This window comes from Podarcis bocagei, assembly GCF_964188305.1.
Source record: "Podarcis bocagei genome assembly, chromosome: 8".
Lineage (NCBI taxonomy): Eukaryota > Metazoa > Chordata > Lepidosauria > Squamata > Lacertidae > Podarcis > Podarcis bocagei.
The window spans coordinates 30,687,892-30,714,070 of NC_138133.1; the positions used below are offsets into that span (position 1 = coordinate 30,687,892).

A 26,179-nucleotide genomic window follows, 5' to 3' on the forward strand; every position below is an offset into this window, starting at 1 on the left:
GGCAATTAAGCTATTACAAGTGCCCATCAGGGGAGGAGAGCTAAGACACTCTTAAATGTCAGAGCTGCATGCTTGTAAATAAAATGAGCAATTTCCTTCCTCTTTTACTGCCCATGTGAACCATTTATTGGGGTAGTCTAACAAAAAAAACCATCCTTCAAAAGTGCTATTCAACAGCCATCAAATTTGCGTCTGTAATTCAGGGTTTACAAAGACTGCTCACAAGCACAGAGAAACAGCTGTCTAGATTTAAGGAGTGCTTGCTGTGGGGTTTGGTTTTTTTGGGTTTTTTTTGCCAGACAAATAAAGGCAGAAATTATCATCAAGAACTGGTTACTATCAGAGAGAGGTGGCAACCCTACCTCAGGGCAGAAGTTTTCTCAAGTTTTTTTAATAAAAAAGATTAGTCATAATTGATCCGATTTATTAGTTCTTAAATTTTTCCTCTGGGCATAAAGCACCCTCCAGGGAAAACTCTCACTTTCCAGCCTTTGTCTGAAATTACATTCATTTGGGAGAAATTTTTCTCACTTTGATTTTATCCGTTTGGTTCAAAAGAACACAACATTGTGAAGGAGATTTGCAATAGTCATCATTTCACTGCAAAATATTTCTTCCTTGATTTCATCTCAAAATACCTGCACACTTATTTAAAGAATTCCCCAAGTGAAAACCAAATACCTGTCCCAGTTCACATGTAATGTTAAGCCACAGTAAGAAACAAACCATGGTTAGGGATGTGCTACGGCACACTGAAGAATTGCTTCTACAATGCTCCACCTGCCCTGAGTTGGGAAGAAACAAACCACAGCTTTTGCTTAGCGTTAACTGCAAGCCAGTCCTCGTGGGTTGTTTCTCTCCAAAACCCGGGGTGGAAAGTAAGGTTTGTTCTTGGACTTACTGCCCATAGTTTGTTTGGAGGAGTCATTGTTGGAGAATTTCCTCTAAATAACTTAGCAACTGGAACCTCCTGGGCTAAATCTGGTCCCTTAAGGGGTGATGCTTGACTCCCAACCAAACTATAACCCAGAGGCAAAAGGTGATGTGAGAGGAGTGATGGGCAACAGGAGGAATCTATATAGGAGACTTTAACTTCACATTTCTCCTAGTTGATATACGCAGGTTACAGATTCTTTGCATACACTGTCTCACTTATTTCATGTGACCTAAGCTCAACTAGGACGGTGTTCTCGAAGCTACAAACATGAGTCTGACCAAGCTGCGGGAGGCAGTGGAAGACAGGAGTGCCTGGCGTGATCTGGTCCAGGGGGTCACGAAGAGTCGGACACGACTAAACGACTAAACAACAACAAAGCTCAACTAACTTAGTCTGGGATCCAACCCATAACTTTAGGAGAATTAGGAAAACTGGGAGCCTACCCCCATTAAAAAAAAAATCTATTGCCAGATAGAATAATTAATCCCCTTTATTTTGTGACACAATAAAAATTCTTTACATGGGAAGCCAAGCATATGGCTTGATCATGATTTGCAGTGTAATTTTGTGTGGTTACTCATAAGTAACACCTGACTTACTACCAGGTAAATGTACAAAGGATTTTTAATACCACATATTTAGTTCATATCTCTCTTTTTCTGCATAAGTTTAGCAGAACATAACAAAGCTATTGTAGTCTGACTAGAAATAATTTGACTGAGCAGATTTTCTTTTACCTGTAGCAGAAGTGAAAGACTGACTCCAATTGCAGTATTAGTTTCCTATGGAATTTGCTGACAATGGCAGCACTTCTGGCTGGAGTTAAAAATATGCACTTTCAAACAGAAGTAGAAGATCATAGCTTACGTATATAAGCTATACTGTCAAACGGATTGTGGACTAAAAGGCCTTAATTCAATTAAAAAACAACAACCCCCAGTCTCAATTAGACATCCACAAGGAAACTGAAGAGATCTGAAGGAAAATGCTTCATAAATAACCCCCCCCCCACCCTAAGGTTTTATCAAACTTAGGTCCATTAATTTCAATGGATCTATTACTAAATATGTACAAATTTGATAAAAGGGCCGTGCTCATTGTGTTCATTCTTACAGTACTTTACTTTCACGATGTAATCTTTTACAGACTTAGGAACACTCCTGTAACTCCTCCCTTGGTATAATAAAGGTGTTGCATGAATATTCAGTGGCGATAAATGATTCTGTAAGAGGAAGCACAGGCTTAGTTAAGTAGCCTTAACCTCTGCTCACTTATTCCACACACTCTAGTCCTGTGAAATGCAGCTGCCAGTCATGAGGACTGTCAGGTCGCAGGTGACGGGGTGATGGCGTCCAATGACCCAGCCAATTTCTAGGCCTGACCGACTGCAGGGTGTCAGGAAGAAGGTGTTGATAAGAGCAACAGGCCAATTTGTTTCACGGATAAACATATTACAGCAAGAGCTATCAAATGACATTAAATCATAATGAATACATTTCAAGTGGTAATTGAGTGTATATTTTAACCTGGTATTTAAGTTTATAAAGCTGTCATGGGGTGAGGGGGCAGATTCTTCCAAGGTCTGAACTCTTGCGATTTTTAACTCCGCTACTTGCTGTTGCAAGCCCTGGAAATTAGACTGTTTGAGCTGATCTTAGGCAGGCAAATGTCAGGAGCCTACAGTGTGGTGTTGTGGCTGGAGTGTTGTGTTTGGACACGGGAAAACCAAGCCCATTCCCCACTCAGACATTAAACTTGCTGGGTGGCCTTGCACAAGTCACAGCCACACAGGCTCACCTCACTCACAGGGTGGTAGAGAAGATAAAGTAAATTAATCCTTTGCCCAGACCTCTTGAGGGAAAAAGGCAGGAATACAAATGCAGTTAATATAGAAGTAAACAGAATCTGGCACAGGAATGTATAGATAGGCCTCCATTCTTGAAGACTGACAGCCTCTGCACAGAGGCACCAGAAGTTGCCAATTTCAGGCAGCACCTGATTCCTGTTTTGCAGCGAGAGGAGAAAGAGCAGTGATGGAAAAAGCAGTGTGTGCCGGGCACAGGCACCAGCGTAATAAACACCATATTTCTTTCTCTCTTAGCAGCTCAGCCTCACTCACTAAATCCAACCTCACTAACAATTACACAGCAAGCAGCGGTTGCCAGCTCCTGCTTAATAGTGGGGAGGCTGCCAAGTCAAATTGAGTGGGGGAGTCAACATTCCTCTGCAAATGGATGTGCTCAGCGTCAGGAGGAATAAGCCTTCCAAACCACTGTTTGCACTAAATCAGAGCTGGCAACTGCAGACAAAAATACTGTTTGCATTTCGAGTTGCACATTCTAAGCAGGGCCAACGGCAAGGCTTCTGCTTACCTTATATACACACTTGTGGAGGTCACTGAGAACGCCTTTGTCTTCCTCCTCTTCCTTCACGGTCTCTTTTTCCTGAGAGAAGAGTCGCCGCCGGCCCGTTTTCTGTGGGACTTCGACTTCCTTCGCCTTGTTCCGGAAGCCGTTTTTATGAACCACGCCATTGATGAGTCCGTTTTTGGGCTCATACCGGGGGAGAGACTGGAATTCGTAGTTGTTCTCCGAATGTACCTCCAGGGGGCCTTTCCTCTTTTCTAGGACCTCCTTTTCAAAGAGGACTTCCTTCTCCAGTCTCTTGTGCTCCTCGGCAGAGAGAGAGTCGTAGGAGAGCAAGTACTGGCAGTACGCCTCCTGCAGCTTTGCTAACCTGTCCTGTGCAGTTTTGGGGATCCGCAGCAGGTCTGCCAGCTTGTTCCATTTCTTGAGGTCAGTCACTTGCTGCATGCCCCCCATTTCGTTGATCAGTTGGAAAAAGCAGGCCAAATCTAGCTCACATCCTCCTGGGTGTCAGTGAAGTGGAACGACAGGAAGGGAAAGGACATACAGGGGGAAGAAAAAACATGGTTAGAAAAACGTGACAGCAGACCGTATGCAATCCAGGCCAACTTATTGTGGAAGTGGCTGCATCACTTCGGACTGTAAATAGGAGCAAGACTGAAAACAAATCTGTGCAAACGAATGAAGAATAAAGCCCCTCAATATAGAAAATCAGATGTCAGTGTTATTTCTGGACCATCCGTCTTTAAAAAAAGGGAATCTGAAGGAAATTAAGCCACTGCAAAATCACTGGGCTTTCGTAGTAGTTACTGCACTTGCCTTGTGATTTGCCACTCACCTGCCCACCTGCATTAAGTTTCAACTGCCTTTGGGTATCTTTCTAAATGGCAAACTGAGCCTGTGCCACATAGGATGCTCCCCCCCCCATCATGTGAATATTGCTTTCTTTTTCTCCTAGCCTTAAAGGCACTTTAAAGCTAAAAAAAGGAAAGAGTTGTTCTTTTGTGCAAATGCCATTACAAACATCTGCAGTCAAATTAATGCCCCCACTGCACCACACAGATCTGCTTCAAACTGGATTTGAGGTCACTGTTGTGGTAACTATTACTATTATGCTACACACTCTACAGAACGTACTTTGTGCCCCCTGTTTCCTATCTAAAGATATTACGGTTTCTTGATCAGCATTTATTCAATATCCAGGATCGATCTGTAGTTACTGCATTTATCAAGCAGCCATGTGATGCATACACCAGCCCAAAACCTGTCCATAGAAGCTCAGATTTATCAAAAGGATAATTCATAGGTTGATGGACTGCAGGTTAGTGGGATCTAGTTTGCTTTTAAGCGGTGCTGAGAGATGCACTAACAGGAGCTTGGTACAAAAGACATACCCTCAGAATTAAAGAATTCTGAGCCTCCAAATTTGTTGTGAGTATCACAGCTAAAATAAGAGTTTGCAGTTCTTCCACACAAAAATCCACTTCTGGTTACCCCAAGCTATCTTAATTTCTGCAGCATAATTTAGGATTTTGTTGCCGGGGGTGGGGTGAGGCATCATTTTGTTGCTGCTATTGTTAAACATTCGGGAGTCAATTGTTTGCCCGATCTACTTAGCTGCTGATCTATTTAACAGCAAGTCATTCAGTGATAGATCCTGCAGACCTATCTTCTGCCCACCCCTGGAGTAATTAATTTGTGCTCATTATCTGATGTCAAAGTGCCTTTACAAAGCTGACAAAATCTCTTACTGACAAAAAATGATAATGGAATAATGCTTCAACTTTGGCAAGTCATTGCAGGGAGGGGAGGCACAGAGAGTGGCGTGATTGCTGCAGGTGAAAGTAGCCCTTCCATGTTTTGTCAAGGAGTGCGTGCTTTCAGGCAACACAAAAACAGGGCCAAACCAACTCTGGGTTTAATGAGGCTTGGTAGCTTTTCTTGAGCAATTTTATGATATCTGACCCTTAAGAAAAGGAGGCGACTGCTACGGATTTTGTGCTCGTTGTAAAATGTTCAAGATCAGCAAAATGGTAGAGCCTTTTTCCCCAGGGGAATGAACCAAGGAGAAACACACACACACACACACACACACACACACACACACACACACACACTACATAAAACCCCCTTTATCTGCTGGCAAGGGGTAGACAAATACATAGCTTTCTACCTGCCATAAAGATTACAGAAAACCAAAGGCCATCTCAGAAGGACAGTATCTGAGATAATAAACTGATGAAAGCTAACAACTCATATTTAATTAGGACACCGCTAAACGGGTTACAAACCTATCACACATTTCTGAAATTTGGTGTGCCATCAGCAAAGTAGCATTTTATTTAGACCAAACAAAGGTAGCAATGCAGTATGCAAACTTTGGAGCTATACAGAACTGTTCCTCAGGTATGAAGTACACGGAAAGCTGTGAGAATGGGGTTTTTTTTTTATTGTGGCTCTTGCTTGAAGTTTGTTTACATTTTAAGGTGGCGGTGAAGGATTTCTTGCAGCCATAATTTGTTTAAAACCTCACTATCTATTAGGTTTCATCTTGCACAGAGGTAATAAAAGATAAAAAGAGTAATGGAAGAGTTTATTTCATGTTAGCTAATCACCTGTAATATTCCATAGGAAAAAATCTGAGAAACCTTCCTGAAGGTTTTGTATGAAAAGGGGGAAAGAAAGTCCCTTCCAGCACCATTTCATTAGTCAAATGATATGATGGAAAACTACAAATGTCCAATCTAACGCTCGAGCTTCTAGTTTTAATTAAAAACAGGTAGCACTTTTTACAAGAATCTGATGAACATCATAGTTCACAAAGGTCTGTACTGCTACCTAGTCATGTTTCCTAAACAGACTTGCCTGAGGCGAGAATGAAGGCCAAGGCATCCCTTGGCCAAAAGATAAAATGAAATAAGTAATAATTGTTTTGAGTTTTAGTTTTCCACACACAAAAAGAAGACACCATGCTGCATAAATTGCTGAAGGCTTGTTAGCTGCCTTGTTGGTTCAAACCCCTTTCAATTCTGCAGGTTTCACGTGGTTAAAAGCTAAGGAGAAAGGGTCACTTTGGGAAATATGTATGATGAACACTGCAGCTTAGATAACTCTGTACCAGGGAACACATACCAAGCAGTCTTCAGAATTACAAACTGAAGTATAAGCCCGTTTAAAGTTACTGCAAATATCCAGTGCAATGTATGTGCATGTTGGCTAAGCAGCCCGTTTGTAAGATACGTTGCACACAGCATAAGAGCTAGATAGAGGCAAGTGTTTACTGCAAGGGCTGGTTCCCAAGCTCATCGAAACCACATGCAGTGGAGTATCAGGACCATGTGTACAATTATACTGCAATTAAGATATTAAATTCATCATCCTAGGGTGTATATGAATGTATTCTATAAGTGGGGCATTTGGACAAGCCTGGTGCCCTGCCATATATAGAAGCTATCACCAGTTTGGCAAATGCATGAACCAGGAAAACATTTGAAAGCAGCTTCTGCAGAACATCCTCAGCAAACTTTTACACGCACAGAGTCCTTAAACACTTGACATATGTGCTTACAATTTCCAGGGCTAGCCTTTGCCAACTGTTTTCTGACTGTGGTTTTTTGTTAGTTTTACACTGAAAAATCCAAAACTTATGCATCCTTTCAGAACTCATTGAAGTTATTTTCTATGCTGGAAAGCTGGTTCTTCTAGTCATCAAATTATGAGATTTGGTAGAATGCAGATTATTTGACAGAGAAATGAGCAAACTGATATTTCACTGTCAATAATTTCAAGATTTTAATTTGTTTTCATTGGTCCTTGCAATGAGGGAAGCTTCAAACAGTGTCAGGCTGCTCAGTATATAAAAGCACTAAAGAGCTCATTCTCTTAAATTTGGCATTTACTACAATTCTTTGACTCATGACATTATTAATACAGCTCTACTTTGTAAGACTGGATTTCTTTCATAACATGCTTGCTATATATGAACCATAACGATAAGGAATGGAAGTTTATTTTGAGTTCAACTTTGCAAGGAAGGGGGGGAAAGAACCCTCTTTTGAATCTAGATAAAATAAAAACTGTCAGAAGGAATGGCATTTACACAGCATTTCAAATACTAATGCTATAGAATCCTTATATTAACTCAGTGGTTGGATATAGAACACGCACAGTAAGTCTTGGGCTCACATACTCCCTTGCAGAACACCAGAAGCTTCCACTTCCATCTGAAATTAATGGCAGAACTTGGGACAAACTAAAGTTAATCTTAACCACTGTTAGCTGAAACAAGCTGGCTTCACAAACTATGGTTTGAAGTTTGCTTGTTTCAAGAATCGGTAATTAAGAATAACTTCAGTTTATCTCGTCTCAGACTACATATCAAGTGACAGATACTGTAAAAGAGAAGCAACACTTTCCAAGCTCCTCCTCATAGCTGTGCTAGAGAAGGATGAAGAAAGTGTGAGCCCAAGACTCACTCATTCTTCTAACGCTAAATCATCTGTAGTGTGGCTAAATATACACATGCATGCAGTTTTAATCAGACACACAAGGTCAGTTTCACAACTAAAGCGTTTCACATCAACTATCATCTATTGCCTTTTAACAAATTATCGTATTGATTAGCTTTAATAAATGTTTCATACAACCAAAATATCAATATGCTAAAGGAGTTACTAAAGGAAATGTTGTATCATAAAGGCTGGAATCCTACTTATCATTAGGCTGCTTACATTCCACTGAAGTCAAAGGCTGCCAATTACAATTTATTTTTACTACAACTTGCCAGTTAATTTAAAACACTATTTCTTATTCCTGAAAGAAAATACCCATCTTCACTATTTATTTTTTTAATTTCCAGAATGAAAATCAGCTTCAAAAATAAAACAACTGTGGCCATCTCTCAGCCCTAGCAATTAAAATTTGACCTCATCAATTAAAACTGACCTCCGCAATTACACTGATTAAAGCTTGCAACTGTAACAGGAGCTCTAGCAAATTTATTAAATTTTAAAATTGCTTAGGAAGAACAGATTAAAAGGGACCTTCTTCCAAAGAATAAAGAATATTCTAAAGGGAATTGTTGTTTCACCAAATAGTATGCCACTTTTAAAAACATACAACCATGTGCATCCTATCTGATAGCAGAAAGCAAACCAACTCAATTAAATAATCAAACACAGCAGAGGTACCTGCTGAGTAAGTTTACAAAACTGCCATTTTGCTACAAACTACACTTCAATGGTTGTCATCCAAGATTTGTTAAATGCCTGAAGATCGATGAAAATTTGTAATTTTGGTGATTTAGCTATTTGAACTGAAATCACTTAATCAAAGTTGACTGGGGTGGCGTGTGAGGAATATTTAAGGAGAAGAGAGTTATTAAACCAAATTGTTAACTTGTTTGCACCGCTGTGCATCATTGCTACACACACCTTGCTAGGAAAACACCAGAAAACCCTACTGTAATGTAGACTGGGGACACTTCAATGAGCATGACTACACCACTTTCTTTAGGCATAACGTGAGGTAGCCTTGAAACATGAGCAGATATGCCTCTTTTGCTCTAGGAGAAATAAAACAACATTTCTCTATAGCCAGCAAAGAAGGATCAACATGTTTAAGTGAAGCATAACAGGGAAACAGCTCAGTATGCACCTGCACTGGACCTGGCTTATGAATCAGCTATGAATGAAGCCTAGTGTCCTGCAGTTTTCACAGGAGGCCTGTCAATCTGAGAAGGAACTGATGCTGCTATAAATTGGGAAAAGAACAGAACACAACAAAGGACTCACCTATGAGTGGAAGCTCATCCATTGTAATGCCCTGAGATTTGAGGTGCTTCTTGATACAGGCCAGCCGCTGCACATTGGGCCCCCAGCGCCTGCTCAGCTTGTGAATGTGTTGTATTTGCGTCACAAAGCGCATTTCTTCATTCAGCTTGCACTCGGGCCTCCAGTCGGGAGGAGGGATCACCCTGCACATCCCATACTTCTCAACCTGAGCACGGATCGACTCGATGTATATCAACGGGTCATGGAACTCCTTTGGGGAAGGCTTGAAGATAGGGATCTCCTCCATCATGGCCCACCCAGACTTGACGCTGACCTTCTCGTGCTTCCCCGTTGAGTCATGTGGCTTGTGCAAGGACTCGGTTTGAGAGGTAGAATGATTTTCACAGGAGGCATTTTCAGTTTTGCTATGTGCTTGTTTCCCTGGCATGTTCTTCCCAGCAGCAGCTCTCTTCGGCCTGTTTCTTTCCAGACTTTTCTGTGGCACTTCCTGACTTCCAGGCTTCTTCACGTGGCCGTTCAGCAAAGGCTTCTCCGCAGGCGCCTTTTTGCTTGGGGCTTCAGCCACGCTGACTGGCCCCTTTAGCTTCTTGGTCGGCGACTGTGTTTTGTCTATGTGGTTTGCCTCTTCCAGTCTCCTTTTTGAATTGCGCAGCCCCTCCCTCAACTGCCTCCCTACCTCCTTAGTGCATGTCTTTTGGTTCAACTTGCCATTGACCTTGACACCGTTAACAGCGGTGTTGTTGGGCTTGGCCACTCCAAGAGATAGCACCTGTTTGCGGGTTTTTGCATTGCTACTTTCCGTTTTCCCTGAGATTGTATGGTTGACAGGTGAACTGGGCTTGTGGTGATTTAGTTTGGTTTCCTTGACCAGTTCTTTCTTGGCTTTGGTGTATGTGACAGTTCCTTTTGTCACTGTTGCAGTGTACTTCACAGTTTTGGACGGTGAAGGTCTGACTTCTCTCATCTTTTTGGCACTGGCTGTGTTTGCACTCGGAGATGACATTCGAGTGACACCATTGACCTTTGAAACCTAGGGATGCCAGGACCATCAGGAGGAAGAAGAGACAAAACAGGAGGGGGGAAACCAATTAGTAAAAATTCACAATAAGCCTCAGGCCCTCTACAAACCGATCTGAGAGGGAAATATATGCTTTGCAGCCTTTCAACAACATTAAGTCACATTATACAATGTATTGGACTTCACTCAGTGGAGAGCAGAATCAGTCTCTTTTTAAAGCAAATAAAGACAGAAATATAAAACAAGGCTTTGAAGTGTGGGTGTATCTTTAGTCATCTGATGCTGTCTACTCTGAGTGAGAGTGCATCTATACCCAGTCTCTGCTTCATAATGAGGCTGTGCATGATGGCTTGTTCTGTGGTTTGACTCTGGGAGGGGCCTGGACTTGCTGCTGCCATGCCTCATTTCTGTCACTGCTTCCCATTTCTGAACTTTTCTGGCTCTGTAGATGTATTGTGCGTGCTTGCTGATGCATAAGACCCCACCTGCACTATATATTTAAAGCAGTGTCGTACCACTTTAAACAGCCAGAGCTTCCTCCAAAAAATCATTGCCACTTGCAGTTTGTTAAAAGCGCTGAGAATTGTTAAGAGACCTCTATTCACCAGAACGACAATTCTCAGTGTGGTTCAATAGTCCATCCCTCTTCCTAGGGAACTCTGGGAATTGTAGCTCTGTGAATGGAACAGGAGTCTCAGGACAATTCCCAGCTACAATTCCCAGGATTCTTTGGGGGGGGCACAACTGCTTAAAGTTATATGATACTGATTTCAAGGTATAGCGCAGATGGGGTCTTAAAACTGTCACTGTTCAGAAATACGCACAGCTTGAAAATATGGCAGGGGCAAAAGTAAGGATGCCTGGCAGTAGCAAACAATACAACTGGGCAGATCCAAATTCTCAAATCTGTTTTGGGGCAAAAGTTTCCATATTCCATATTGGAATTATTCCAGTCTATGTCTATTTGAGCCACATGCACACAGCTCCACTGGGTGACCCAATGGGAACTGATGCTCCTCGCTTTTCATTTCAACCAATCCTCCTTTTCCAATATTAACCCCCTTTCCCCACCCAATTCCCATCTACCAAGGTGTCTACTCATTTGCCTTCTAAACTTATTTGAACTTAAACACAAGCAAACTTAATAACCACTAATAACAGAAAATTACCAGAATCTCTCACTATTTTACTGCCATAAAATAGTAAGATTCACAAGTGTGCACACAATTACCGTATTTTTCGCTCTATAACACACACCCGACCATAACACGCACGTAGTATTTAGAGGAGGAAAATCCGTAGGCATGCCACCCGTAGGCATTGCCTCCATAACACGCACAGACATTTCCCCTTACTTTCTAGGAGGAAAAAAGTGAGTGTTATGGTGCAAAAAATACGGTATATCCAATATGCACCCAAGAGATTAGCATGGCTCTGAAGAATCCCACTTCCAGAATTATATTATAGCCAGGAGGTACAAAATGTAATTCAGTAGTTATGTGCAGATTCTATATCCGCCCCCACAAGAAGTTTGATGTCTAGGCAGTTTTGTTTTTATTTAACAGCAAGTTCCTGAAATAGTTAGTTGCAAATGACAGGACCCACAGCTAACAAGTTTCATTGATTTCAATGGGAATTTGTTGCAATTTATCATTTGTTGAATTTCCCCAAACATTTCTTAACTGTATAATTTATTAATTATGAATTTGTAAATGTATGGATTTTTTATGGGGAGAGAAAAACCAGGTTTACATGTTTCAACTTTCTGTTATATAACTGCTGAAGCCCAGTACTTGTTAAGAGACAGCAAACCGATATCCCAAAAAATGCAGTGGCGTAATAAACATTATACAGCAACCATGCAACACATCTTTCCAACTGTGCTTATTATTTGGTCAATAGAGCACCAAGCTGAATGAGTGTGCAAGAATTAATGTGAGCGAGCATGTGCAATGTTTAGCCTCATGTACTATTTCTTGTTTAGTGGCACCAGGAACCATAAACCTGAACCTTTATTCTCCAAAGACTGTGCTTCTCTTTCCTACTATTGCCAGCTCTAAGATAGGCAACCCAGTGCCTCCCAAAAGGTTCAGTGGCATGAAGCTGTGTGGAAGCTACAGCACCTCTGGGGCAATGAGAAGCCACATCTTCCAAATTTCTTCCTGCCATGCAGCTACAGAGGATGCAGAAACCTCTGAGCAGTGGCAGAGCTAGCTGCTCGGAAACCCGGAACGGCGCTCATGCCGTGCACCCGGGGCCAGGGCGATCTGCCCATGGGGAAGGCTGATCAGCGTGGCAGCGGTCCGCCCAGGGGGTTGATCAGTGTGGTGGTGGTCCGCCTTGGGGGGTGGGAGGCGACTGCTGCAGTGGCAATCCGCCCAGGGTTTTTTTGTCACACACCCCCCGGGATGGCACCCGAGATGGACCACCCTCACCACCTCCCTTCCTACGCCCCTGTCTCCGAGGGAGTGGTTTGCAATCCTAATCACATATTTCACTTATGTTTATTTGGAATAGGATGGTGTTCAGCAAGGAAAGCTACTCAGAAGGGCTACCTAGAAAGAAGCAGACATCTGTAAATGCATAAAACTCTGTTTTCCAGCCAATGAGGAACAGCACATTAGGACACAAAGGCCTAGAATGTATTCCTAGAATGTAGAAGGGATTGAAACATGCCGTTAAGCCATTCTTAAAACACAGCAAGTTTGCTTGCTTCAAAGAGTCAGGTGATAGGATACTTGTTAGAACACAATGTACAACAGTTAAAGCAAACTGACTACAGTCATACCTCCGCTTACATATCCCTCTGGATACATAAACTGGGATGCGAACGCGGCAAACCCGGAAGTATTTTTCTGGGTTTCGCCGTGCATGCATGTGCAGAAGCGGTCCTCCGGTTGCAAATTCCTCAGGATGCGGCCCGACCTCTGGAATGGATCCTGTTCGCAACCAGGGGTACCACTGTATTTATAGAAGAATGGGGAAGCCACAACTAATCAAAAATATTTTAAATTAACACTGCTTTACAATTCTGTATTTGGTCCCCCGTTTATAAACAGCTTTGCATTTCCCCCTCTGTAAGCTTTACTACACCTAATACCACACAGGTATCTAGTATTCATGCTCTTTTCATTGGATGTGCTACAGTCATGATTTCATTATCTCCTACGAGATGCAAATGGTTTAAGCAGGAACCTTAGCATAGCTATCTTTTGTGAAAGTGTGGTCAGGTTTTGCTAAAATATAAGGAACAGCCCGTATTTGGCACATATGTTAAATGTGGGGTGCCTGATACGACGGCATAGGAAGACTTCATGTGACGTCACATAACATTCCATAGCTTCGGAATGACTGTGGCTCAGGGGCAGATCATCTGCTCTGAGTGCAGAAGGTCCCAGGTTCACTCCCCAGCATTTCTCCAAGTAGGGCTGGGAAAACCAATGACCTGGGCTCAGTATAAGACAGCTTCCAATGCTCCCGTGACTCAAGCATATTTTACACCACATCAACATTAGCCTGGATAGCTCAGCTGGTTACAGGGGGGTGCTGATAACACTATGGATGCAGGTTGGGACAGCTGCATATTCCTGCACTGCAGGGGGTTGGCCCCTTTTAACTGTACAAGTCTATGATTCTATAAACCAGTGCCAGAACTGAAGGCTTAAAAACTCACCAGCCTCAGCTCGTAATAAGACACATCCTCACTGCCACGTACGGAGGCACACACAGCATTTCTATAAAAATTCCCTCTTAACTCTACCCCTGGCAGCTTGATCCAATAACCTTATAAACACAGTTAGTTTGCTTCTCACAGAGCTTCAGCAGTTGGGAAATGTAACTTTCCCCCTAATGAAATACTATTGTTTCAGGCTCTCTCTCTCCCCCCCCCCCATTTCCTTCATTTTGGTGACATGACCACAGAAACACACCTTTTAAAAACACACTCCGACAAACATTTGACATGTATTTGGAGTCAGAGGTGACGCTGCTCTTATCTAAGGGGGTTACAAGAACAGACAGACAGTTCAGGAGGGGAAGAACGAGGTCAGGGGAGAAGGGCCAGCACTCAGCAGAGAATCAAGCAACAGCAGTGGTGAAACGAGGCTGGACCAGGAAGGTAAGTTGCGGAAACGAAGATCTTGGTAAGCACCTTGAAGGAAAAGAGCAAAGGGCTTAATCTCAGAGAAAGGTTGTGTCAGAGCAACATTAGAAGATGGGGAGGAGGCAGGCAGGCAGGCAGGCAGGCAAGCAGCATACTGCACATGATTTTGGAAAAACAGTGAAAAGGAGGGGAGCAAGCGACCAGTTGTGAAGTAAAGGGAATTAAATTTTCTAAATTGTGAACAAGGAGGTAGGTCCCCCCTTAAAAAAAAAAATCTTGCTTTTGAAATGGAGAGATTAAAACTCTCGGGAGGACTGTATACTGGTTCCTTTGAAACAATTTTTGTGTCTGTTTTAACTGGCCTATGACTGAAACCAATGCAAAGTATATGTTTTTAAAATTTTAAAAGGATATATATGCTGCTTAATAATCAAAAACCTCTAAGGGATTTACATGAAAGTAGGCGTAGCAGTCTCAAAAAAAACAACCAGCTGTAGCCTCAAGAAAAGACTTCTGGATTGGGTAAGATTATATAGTGACAGAATCTCTATAACTAGTTTGGACCCTTGGAAAGCTGTCTCTCCCTCTCATACACATGCACACATACCTAAACATTCTCTCACACTTAATTTCTTTGCCAGCTGTAAACTCTAATAAAAACTGCCAAGACAGAAACTTCTGATATTACATAGAGAATTTTAGAAACGGCAAACCATCATGACCACTTAGGTGCAGAAAAGTACTTCAATAAAACCTCAAATGAGATCCTTCTGAGCCAGCTAAGAAACTGCATGGGTGCATATGTTTTACCAATACACACTTTTCAAGCTTCTAAAACAGTACATAGGAAGACTGTGGAATAGCTCAGTCGGTAGGGAATGAGATTCTTAATCTCAGGGTTGTGGGTTTGAGCCCCATGTTGGGCAAAAAGATATATTCATTGCAGAGGACCATCATGGCCCCTTCCAACTCTACAATTCTGTGATTCTACATCAGTATCTGAGAGCACATGGTGCATTCTCAATTTTCCATCTCTGCTTCCAAACAGAACGTTCCCCCCAACCAAGTGGTGACGTTAGAAGGAGACAATACTGGGACCAACTTAGCAGCTGGTGATTTTCCCCATCTGCTTACTATGGATTTTTTTTTTCAGATACTTTACTCTCTCTCCAAAAATGAAGTCCATTGCATTTCAATAATAGGGAAGAAAAATATTAGTCTAGTTTCTAGATTTCACACAGTTAACATGGTCTTTATTTTGCATAAAATTGCCTTAGAAGAAAGAGCCTTCCGGGTCCCAGGTGCAGAAGAGAGCAAAAGAAATTGCGGTACGCAGTTTCTTACCTTTCTACTGTTGACATGTCTCCCCCCATTAACCAAAAACACACAACCTTTGTGAGTCAGCCTATTAAATGTCTGCACTGCTGGCTGCGGAGCATCACCATAGAGGTTCTAGTTCCAGAGTTCCATCGCGAGGCAGTGCTTACACTGATCACACAAGAAAGAAGTCAATTTAATTTTAAGAAGAAGTAACAGTGATCAATCATTAGGCTTTATCACTTGTTACACAGTCTAAACTAATCAGAAGCACATGCGCACGCACACACAACTGATCTTTTTTGTTTTCGCCAACCAGACAAGTGGAACACATTTTGTCTTCACACAACTCTCACACTTGAATGTAAAAGCTAAGCGTTCTCTTAAACCTTTTTTTTTAAAGAAAGAAAGAAAAGAACCCTTAATATAAGGGGCCAGCTCATAATCTTGCATCAATTGTATGACCTTCTCTTGCATAATCAATAGAGGGCCTCCTTGAGTTAGGTTTCCTCTCCTTTCAAGTAACTGAGAAAGGAGCTAGAGAGCAAAGCAGAAAAAGCAGGGAAAGAGCAGGGCACACACAGCAGGGGGAAATGTGTAGATCTACAAAACAGGAAAGACATTATAGAAAAGTAGAAAGGGGGATGGAGCAAAGACTCGGGCAACAAATTTCTTCCTTTCGGGCACAACTAATAATTTGACATTCACCCTAAGAACATAAAATATAATGCTGTGATCTAATGCTGAGTTGTAAATCTTTCTATATGCCTAGTTCTACTTTATACTGGGGAAAACAGGATTTTCATTTCAGGAGTTCACCCCTACAGTAAATTTATCTATAGACTCATATAATAATAGTGACCAAGGAGGCTACTTCTAGGATTGACTTGGGGAAATTGCAGAAGATATTTCATCCCTTTAATATAGCAACATTAACCAAATTTGTCTGGTCTGGGAAAGGGTTTTTAATTATCTGTCTGCCCCACTATTTCATTACAGTATTATGCTTGTGAGTGTTCTGTTTATGTTTAGCATGTGCTGATGCTATCTCAGAGAGCTACAACTGTATGAGAAGACTAAGAGTTAAAGGGGGAAAGTACACCTTTAGGAGTGCCATGAAAACCTTTTCACACAGGTGGCTTGCAAGATTATCTGCAGGAAACTGAGGGGGCACTTGGAGGGAAGAAGTACTGGAATCATTTTCCTGTTTTTTTCTTAAGCTTCCACCCTGTTTGCACTGCAGTGCTGGCCCTATTCCTGTTGCTGTTTTTAACAGCATACAAATACCTGTGTCGAGTCACATCTCCTGTGCTTTTGTGGACCATCCAGAAAACATATGTGTGTATATAAGGAATTTCTGATCATATTGCTAATGCTGTCTCATTCTGGGAGGGCGAAGAACCTCCATCTTCATATTCTGCTCAGTCTACTTGTACAAATGAACACAGGGAAAGCTGAGTTGTTGTTTTTTTCTACAATCAAGCGGTATATAAATTTTAGGAAGCAAATGGAATAAATGGTGATATTACTACTATGGTCAGGTTTGGTAGATCTTTCCTAGCTTCATAAACCATGAGCACAGGGACCAACCGTCTTGTCCAGCACCTCTCCCCCCCCCCAACGTTCATGCTAGCTCCACCACCTCATTCACAGGCCTGTATTAAGCCAGAGGTTTCCTGTAATGTCCAAACTGGGGAGCTTAATAACTCTTAATTAACCAGCGTAAAAAGCCAAAACCTGATCCTAGTTTATTATCCTGGTCTGTTAACTTAACATTAAGCCACAGTTCTCTAGTTTAGACATAACAGGAAGCTTTTGGCTTAATGCAAGTCAGTAGCAGAGCACTGAAACTGATGCCCAAGGAGAGGAGGTGGAGAGGCAAAGCAGAGCCACTCAGTCTCAACACTCACTTCTGGCTTCATAAACCATGTTTCGTGCTGAGAGAGATCATCCGAACCTGATCTATAAGTCAATCTCACCTGTGTTAGCTCTTCTGGTTCTGCATACAAATCTCAAGGGGGTGTCTATTGGTTTACATTTACAAAGATCTAAATCAGGCAGGTACATATTGGCAAATCATGGCTTGGGGGTTCCTGACCTAACTGCTAAATATGGATAGGGAAGTTACCTCAAGGAGTGCCAATAGGCAAACAGCCAAAAGCATTCAGGTCTTTCCAAGCCTTCTCCAGCTGAATAAACATCAGCCAAACAAAGCCTTGCTTTAGGCTCTGTTGGTTCATGGAGGTACTAGAGATTTCTGGCACTATATCTAAGAATCATTACCATAAAGAGAGAGAGAGAAATAGATATTGAGAGCACAACAAAAGACAGGGGGGACATTGTATAGATAACTCCGAGGTGCTGAAATTTAGCGCAGACACAGCAGTTTTCCTACAGAACCTCTTCAGTAAATTTGAAATAAACTGAGGATGTGTTTATTAACTGTAGCCATTCAATCTTTTGCTGCCAAATGGGGGTGTGATATGTTAATCATGGCTGAGCTTGCCTCCCAGAAACAGGTTTTGCTTATAATGTATTTGGGGAAGGGAATCTTCTGTAAGTATCATGTGCCATGTAATGTACTGTTGTTGTTTTAAGAATTCTTTTCTCTCTTTTATTTGTTAAATAAATAGGTTTTTTAAAAGACCCTGTCTTCAATGAAACCTATATGGAACTAAAGTTTCCAAGACTGGGCTATCCTGGTCGCACAGAATAACACGGTCATGTGAATTCGTTCTTTCAACCAATCAGACGTTGTTTTAAAACTGTACAAGAAGAACCCTCATGCAACTAAGGCACGGTAATAAAGTGTGTGTCTCCTTACAATGCAACAACATAACAGGCGACCTAAGTAGAACTAGCATTAAATATACCTCAAAACATCTCAAGATAAATTTGGACAGTTTTGTCCCAACTGGTGCACCACACACTACCTGTTTCCTTAAATCCTGAGCCGATCGATGAAGGGTGTGGTGGTTGTTAGCACTGAGCCCTTTTGTGGAAAAGCCCATGTTTGTTGAAGAATGGTGGTTAGCAGCAGCCTGGTCTCTGCGACTCTCAGTCCTGTGTTCGCCATTTCTGTCCTTTCCTGGCGTTGTGTCTTTGACTCTGTGTTTCTGAACATGTTCTCTCTCTTTTGTTGATTTGCTGGATCCGTTGAAGACTGTGTAGGAAGAAGAAACATTTGTGAGCAGAAGAAGCAGTGGAAAAGAACAAGACAAGCACAGATTCCAGTTCAGACTCCTTTTGAAAACAACAGTACAAAAGCAGCAGCAGTGACAAGCTGATACTTTTGGGTGATATCCAAAGTCGTAACAGGACTTCTTCCTCTCTTTCCCAATATCAAATCTGATCTGGATGCTCCCTCAGTCCTTCAGAGCAAATCTGGGGAGCTGCAGGGGAGAGGAGGAGAAGTGGAAGTATCATTATGAGAGTGGAAGTCCATTCCGCTTGCAGATAGACACTGCGCAGTTGCATAGCCCCTGCACTGCTCTGGCACAAGCTGCAACATGCATGGTCTAATGCTGCCCTAACACCAGGAGGAATGGTGTGAGGGAGCTTCAGGAGAGTAGCAAAGTTAGCATTCTATCCATAACAGTAGCCTTAGCCAACATGGTCAATGGCCAGAGATGTTCAGAGCTGGAGCCCAACATCTGGAGGGCATCATATTGCCTATCTCTGACAACGCACAATCCCACAAAACAAGGCTGGGGAACAGGATCTGACGGGTGGGCACCAAATCCTTCTCTCCCCATCCGTTTGTGCACCAAGTTTGACAGGTGGGCAGTGGTATCAGGTGGCCCATTATCATCCCATGTGGTGCTTTGAAATCCCAACCATCAGCTTCAAAGATCTGTTTACTGTTCTCTGCAGCCCTCGAAGTACAGAAGACTAAGGCAGGGTACTATGTTACAGGTAGGTAGCCGTGTTGGTCTGCCATAGTCAAAACAAAATAAAAAAATTCCTTCCAGTAGCACCTTAGAGACCAACTAAGTTTGTTATTGGTATGAGCTTTCGTGTGAAAGAAATGCATGCACACAAAAACTCATACCAATAACAAACTTAGTTGGTCTCTAAGGTGCTACTGGAAGGATTTTTTAAATTTTGTAGTGTACTATGGGCAGGGCTTTGCAGGCGCAACCCTCTATTTGGCCCTGTTGTGTCCCTACTTGGTCCATACCTGATGTCACAAAGCTTGGCCAGAGCAGCCTCACAGGACCAATGGGTGGACCATCACTACCAAGAAGCAAGTAGCATACATACTCAAGGGTCGGTTACTGGTGAAGCCACCTAAACCCACAGGCCACTTTCCTTTCTCTGAGATAATGTTGATAATTGTGGTAGTGGTTATAATGTCTAGCATTTATGGGGCACTTTCAAGTGTGTGACATACACCAAGAGAAATGTTTTCTCAAACAACAGATTGCTTAATGTCCAAAGGACAGCAGAATCACAGGGGGCACAAGGGCAAGAGTATAACTCTCATGCTTTTAGTGACACAAAACACTCATCAGGGACTTTAGCTCTGCAGCTGTAGGAGAACATGAAGTATCAAAGCATTTCACACTGATAAGAGGAGGAAAATAGAAGAAGATTTGCCAAAACCCACCACAAACACAACTGACTATCCTTTTCCAGTCCACACTGTTAGAACAGAGTTGGGCATCGAGGGAGGTGGAACGCCAATGGTTTCATGGCGCACTCATGAGGACACAAAGCTAGTGGCACTTGCCAGAAGCCTGCCAACTGTTTCCTACTCGACATGATGCAATGACAAGGAACGATGTTTTGAGTAGCAGCAGTAGTTTCTACAAAGATGTCACACAGTAAGTACATGCTCATTCCACAACAGTATCTTTTTGCGGAAAGCTGTTTAGGAAGTAAGATATCAAAAATGCTTTGAATGATTATGGAATGGAAAAATGCAGGGCTTTTTTTCAGCCGGAACTTGCCAGAACTTTCAGGTGGGTGCCATTGCAATTATAAGAGAACGAGGGAGGAGTCCATGGTGAGTTCCAGCGCCTCTTTTTCTAGAAGAAAAAGCACTGGAAAAATGTATTGTAATGTTTGTGTTTGGAATTTCTAAATATTAAAAAACAAGGCCAAAAACAAACAATTAACGTTTCAGGCTCACTGTGTATGCCTTGCAGCTTCTGAGCTCTAAAGATTAAAAACAAATGAAAACACTTCAACACTGTCATTACCCTGGCCTAGGCCAACTAATGAGCTAGTCAAATACTATAAGGCAATGTCACATGGGAATTATTTTTAAAAAAACAAACCTGCCCCACCACTTTCCCAACATGGTAACCACAGCATTATCTCAGAAAACAGTTTAACCACGAAAATTATCACACCCTGCATTTGGGTCTTATTCATGTTGCAATATAGATCAGTACTGCTCCCAGGCTCCCAAACAGTGAACTTTCGGTTGAGCAATAATCATGCAACAATAATACGGTGGTTAACTATTTCCCTCCTTTTTCCTTTTAGCCAGATGTCAACTGCAGTGAATGTTATGCACATTTCTTGGTTTTATTTATTTAATTAAAGTGCTTTTTTTACTACCAACAGATTCCAAAGCAGTGAACAAAAAGCACTGTTATATTTATCACAAACAGTAAAATATGCAATAAAAACACAAGACTGAAGCTGCAGCTAAAAACGTATAGAAGTCTAGGGCACCACACAAGTAAAAATAAATGGGAAAAACTGAAGTGTCTTTACCTGGCACTGAAAAAGTTGTAATGTCTGTCTGTGCCAGGCACAATTCTTTATTGTTATTTCCAGCACTTCCAATTAAATAGGCAGTTAGGGTAGAGCTTCAGCAGCAGATCTCAAAACAGAGGCAGGCTAGTAAAGGAAGGAGTGCTCCTTCCAGTATTTGGGTATCAGCACCTTAAATTGGGTCTTGAGATAAATAGGCAACCGTTGTAGTTCTTGATTAGTATAATATGACTAGTGTAGTGTGGATATGCCTAGATCCCAGTTAAAATTCTGGCAGCCATTTTCTACATTAGTTGAAACTTCTATGTTGCCTTCAAGGGCAGCCCCACATAGAACACATCACCGTAGTCCAACTTGGAGGTTACAAGAGCATGAATCACCATGGCCAAGAATACCTTGTGCAGCAATGGTCACAACTGGCAAACCAGCCAAAGCTAATGCCTCAAAGAACCCTTAGGCTTCTAATGACAAAGCTGGAGCTAGGAGCATTCCCAAGCGGCAAACCTGCTCTTTTACAGGAAGTGCAACTGTGCACAGAACAGGTTAAATACTAATTACAGGAATCCAGGAACCATCCACCCACAGTGCCTGTGCCCTGCCAAGATCCAGCTTCAGTTCACTGGCACTCATCCAGGCCAGGCACCAATTCAGCATCTGCACAGTTTCATAAGACTAAAATGGCAGAAAGAATCAAGAGCTGGTGTCAGAAGCAGGCCAGCAATAACTCACATGGCATCAGTGAAATTAACTCTTTAGTCAAAGAAACAAGACAGCTCAGGAGGCCAGGCCTAGAGAGCACAGCAATTCTTTTTGGTAGATCTTGCCCCTATTAGGCAGTTGTGGGGACTGAAGGTCATCGCCTTCCCAGTTCCCACAACTCCCTAAGGCTCCTCCTCTACTGGTTCCTTCCTAAGCAATGAAAGGCTCCGTCATCTTGCCTGTTTTTGCTCTGCCCTCTTCATACCTCTTTGGGTTCTTGGAGACCAGGGGAGAGGGAGCTGGTTGCAGCAGGAGGGGGAGGCCCCCTGGCTTCTTCAGCAGCCTGCCTAATCTCTGCCTGTTGGCTCCACTTCTCTCCAGCCTCCGGTTCTGGACTGCACTCTGCCACAGACTCTTCTTGCTCACTAAACCCTGCTATGTCTTCAGCTCCTGACACCTCCTCCTCCCAGTCTTCTGCCTCTGACCACTCATTGTTGTCCTATCACCAATGCCCTGGCTCTGAGCCTTCTTCCTTCGGGGGCTCCCCAGCTGGTGCCTCCCACCACACCTCTGCCTCTAGCCAGTCAATGACAGCTGAGTATCATCAGCACTTAGATAACACCACTCAGTGGCTTTATAGGCCATGGTGTCAAGTAGAGCCCCGTCAATGCCAACTTCTGGAACCAATACTACAGGTAGTGGGACCATATAACTGTGCCCTGTACACCCATCTAACTGAGATGGTCTACTAGGCTAAACATAGTCAACGGTATTAAACACTGCTAAGAAATAAAAGAAAACTGGATTGTGCACACACGTCCCACATCTCCTGGCAGGGATCAAATCTGTTTCAGTGACAAAATCAGGCTTGAACCTGAAATGAAATGAGTCAGAGCCAAAGCTCTCAGCTAAAAAAAAAAGAAGAGAGAAAGGAGGAGGCATTTAAGTATAAATGTATGTATGTCTATGACTATAGATAGACAGATATAGTGTAAACAATTATTCTTCAAGTATTCAAATATTAAATATTAACATGTAATGTTAAAATAATATTATTTTAATAAAAGGCAGGTCATGGATGCAACTGTCCTTTTCCTTCCAACTGGAAATATCCTGTTACAAGATAGGGCAAGACAGATCTCCTGTTATGGTCTCAGTTAACTGAGGGAAGCATTTGGATATATGAAAAGAGTGGTTATTGCCAGCAGTTCTTCACAAGGGCAGGGTGAACCCCACCCTCCTTTGCAGAATGGAACTGGGAAGAGGTATAGCTTTCACCTGCTACTTTCATTTACTTCAGTCAGAGAAAGCTGAACCATGGTCAGTGTTTGCTTCCATGCAAAAGGAGCTGCAAATAAAGAAACGTTTCCCTCTGCCAAGAGACGCTGACCAGGCATCCCCTACAGGACACAGGAAAGGGAGAAGGGGGCGTGAATGGCAAGAGAATTTATCATTGAGTCCCAGGGAAAGAAAGTAGAACTGATTTACTGTGAAGGTGCTGCCAATGTCAATAGAATATGTATGACTTTGGTGGGGGTGTGGGAGCCCAGGTATTTTTTCATCCTGGCTATCAGAGCTTAGGGCTTCAAGCTACTCAGTGCTGAATACATTTTTCAGGCTCTACTGACAAGGCGCTGATCAATTTGTCTGGATATGACATGAAGGCCGTGTGAAGAAAATACATTGTGACTCAGGCAGCTCTGCTGATTTGCAAGAAAGTAATTGATGTGATCCTACAGGAACAAAAATGCCGCATTAGTGACAGTGCTAATGTATTAACCTAGCAACTAGGAAAACAGGATCCCAAATAAGAGAGAGGAAAAATAATGCTGTTTACAGGACACACGTCTTGCTGCCACTGGCTTCACACTGTGGGTTTTGTTTTTAACAGAAAAGAAAGGAAAGAAGACACGTAGAGAAAACATTAACTGTGGGCTGAAGCCAACAGAATTAGCCAAAGGATTTGGGAGCCTATGGGGAAGGGGCAAAGCTCAGCCGCACAGCACCAGCGTTTCTTCCAAAGGGCCGCCTCTCCAATGCCTCACAACTCCAGATGTGAGAGACCCCTGTCTGAAATACTGCAGTTGGAGTTGCCAGTCAAAAGTTGACAATACTGAGCTAGATGGGCTAAAGATCTGACATACAGCAGCTTCCTATGAAACTAAATTCATTAGGTAGTAACTCAGCTAAGTTTTACTCAGAGTAAACACAATGGAATCAATGGGTCTAACTTGGTCATCATGCTGATTAACTTCAATACTCTTAAGAAAATATTATTTATTAATTGTGTTCATAATTCCACCATTTCTCCAAGTGGAACAGGGTGCTACCCATCTTCATTTTATTCTGCCGACAACCCCGAAGGCTAAGCTAGTCTGAAAAATAGCGACTGGCCCAAGGAGGGATCTGGAACCTGGTTTCCCACGTCCTAGTCCAGCACACCACACTGGCTCTAAATAAATCGTATCTGCATGCCAGTCATCACCATGAGCGTTTAAACAGCTTGATATTTGCTCCATTCCCCAAGAGATAAGAGGGGGTGAGGGTGGGAATACAATGCAAGATGCTAACATACTATTTGCACAAGTACAAAGTGACTGGAGGAGACCTCAGTTCAGCCCTCAGATGCCATCTTTAACTCTAAGCACACATAGCCTGACTCATCACTGTCAAATGAAGTTCTACATTTAAGGACCTACCATGCCCATTTGGAACATGCTTCTGTGTTTTTCCTTTCCTGGGGGTCGACTGGCATGAAGACGAAGCATTGTTTGTGGTCACCTTCGTGTCCTCTGCTTCTTCATCTTCTTCCTCCTCTTCCTCCTCATCCTGAGAGCTTCCAAAATATACCATGTTGCTGGGCAGGGCAGGAGAACCTGATACCAAGACAAATGCGTTAAATATCATCTGATTGCACACAACTACTAACCTCAGTTAAAACATGGGCTATGAGCAATCAGTTAGGACTTGTGGTGGGTGGGTGACGGATGAACACATTGGAGGTTTAGGGTGCCACTTTCCCCGTCTCTTCCCACCTGTTTCATTAATAGCAGCACAGCACACAACATTCAGCAGGGGAAATTTACAGCTTCCGCTCTTTTAACTGGTGGGAGCCAATTACCTGTTAAAGATGCCTATTTGGTTTGGGAATCTCTTTTCTCATGTAGCACTGGTTTGCTCACGTAAACCACTGGGTGTGTTTGCTAAACCCATTTTAAGTGGCACTTTGGCAGCTTAGCCCTTTCTGTTTGTGGATAATGGTGCCTGCCCACAAATGCAGCTAAAAGCCAAATCACATGTGAGAGTGGCAGGCTCTCTTTTACACAACCAGCCCACATTTTGTGTGCTCCCTTCTTAACCCTTAATGACACACTGCTTTATATGGGAACAGGACAGATAACTGAATGACTGCCCCATCACACCTAGGCTTGACCCCAATATCATCTATGGGGAGAGAACAAGTTTTTTCTCTGAGGAAGTCTCTAGCTTAGAACTTGCTTCCTTAAATTTTTCATAAATGCAGGATTAAAACAACAACATTAAAGACCCAGGTGGTTGCAGGCTACTCCATGAATAATACAACAGTACCTTGGTTTTCGAACAGCTTAGTTCTTGAACGTTTTGGCTCCAGAATGCCGCAAACCCGGAAGTGACTGTTCCGGTTTGCAAACTATTTTTGGAAGCCGAACATCTGATGGGGCACCTGTGGCTTCCAATTGGCTGCAGGAGCTTTCTGCAGCCAATGAGAAGCCGTGCTTTGGTTTCCGAACGTTTTGCAGGTTGAATGGACTTTCGGAACGGATTCCGTTCGACTTCCAAAGTACGATTGTAGTTAGATATGGCAGCTCTTGGCTTCTGTGAACCAATTTATGAGGGGTGCTCTTTTATCTTTGTGGATTTCAATTTAATTATAGTTGAAATGCAACCTGAACCATTTTTTTTTTTACCCTGCTTTTCAGTCTGGAACATATTCACAAGATAGCTTACAGGAGAGGTGGGGGGGGGTCATAATACAAATTCCAACGTGTTGTGGAAATTGGCAACCACCATTAAAAGTTATCCAAGAGTAGATTAAACAATTTAAATGTTGGCTGGGGCAGCTGAGTAAAGAGTTCAAGAACATACAGGTTCCCCCAACTCTGGTCTAAACAATTACCCACAGAGTTATTCAGACAACAGAGACAAATCAAATGCAACAGCTCAACACTCAGCATGGCAGAG

At 42.5% G+C, this 26,179-nt stretch overlaps 1 protein-coding gene across 3 annotated transcripts in view; it reads right to left on the reverse strand.

The window, feature by feature from the left end:
- The window catches only part of JARID2 (jumonji and AT-rich interaction domain containing 2), a 192,622-nt gene that overhangs the window by 15,240 nt on the left and 151,203 nt on the right, over positions 1-26,179 (reverse strand). For all 3 annotated transcript variants that reach the window (XM_081206170.1, XM_081206169.1, XM_081206171.1), the window contains exons 5-8: positions 24,658-24,834; positions 18,466-18,695; positions 9,096-10,125; positions 3,310-3,806 (exon numbers count right to left, since the gene is read on the reverse strand). In XM_081206170.1, coding sequence (XP_081062296.1) covers positions 3,310-3,806; positions 9,096-10,125; positions 18,466-18,695; positions 24,658-24,834 — 1,934 coding nt within the window. The remainder of the gene's footprint in view (positions 1-3,309; positions 3,807-9,095; positions 10,126-18,465; positions 18,696-24,657; positions 24,835-26,179) is intronic.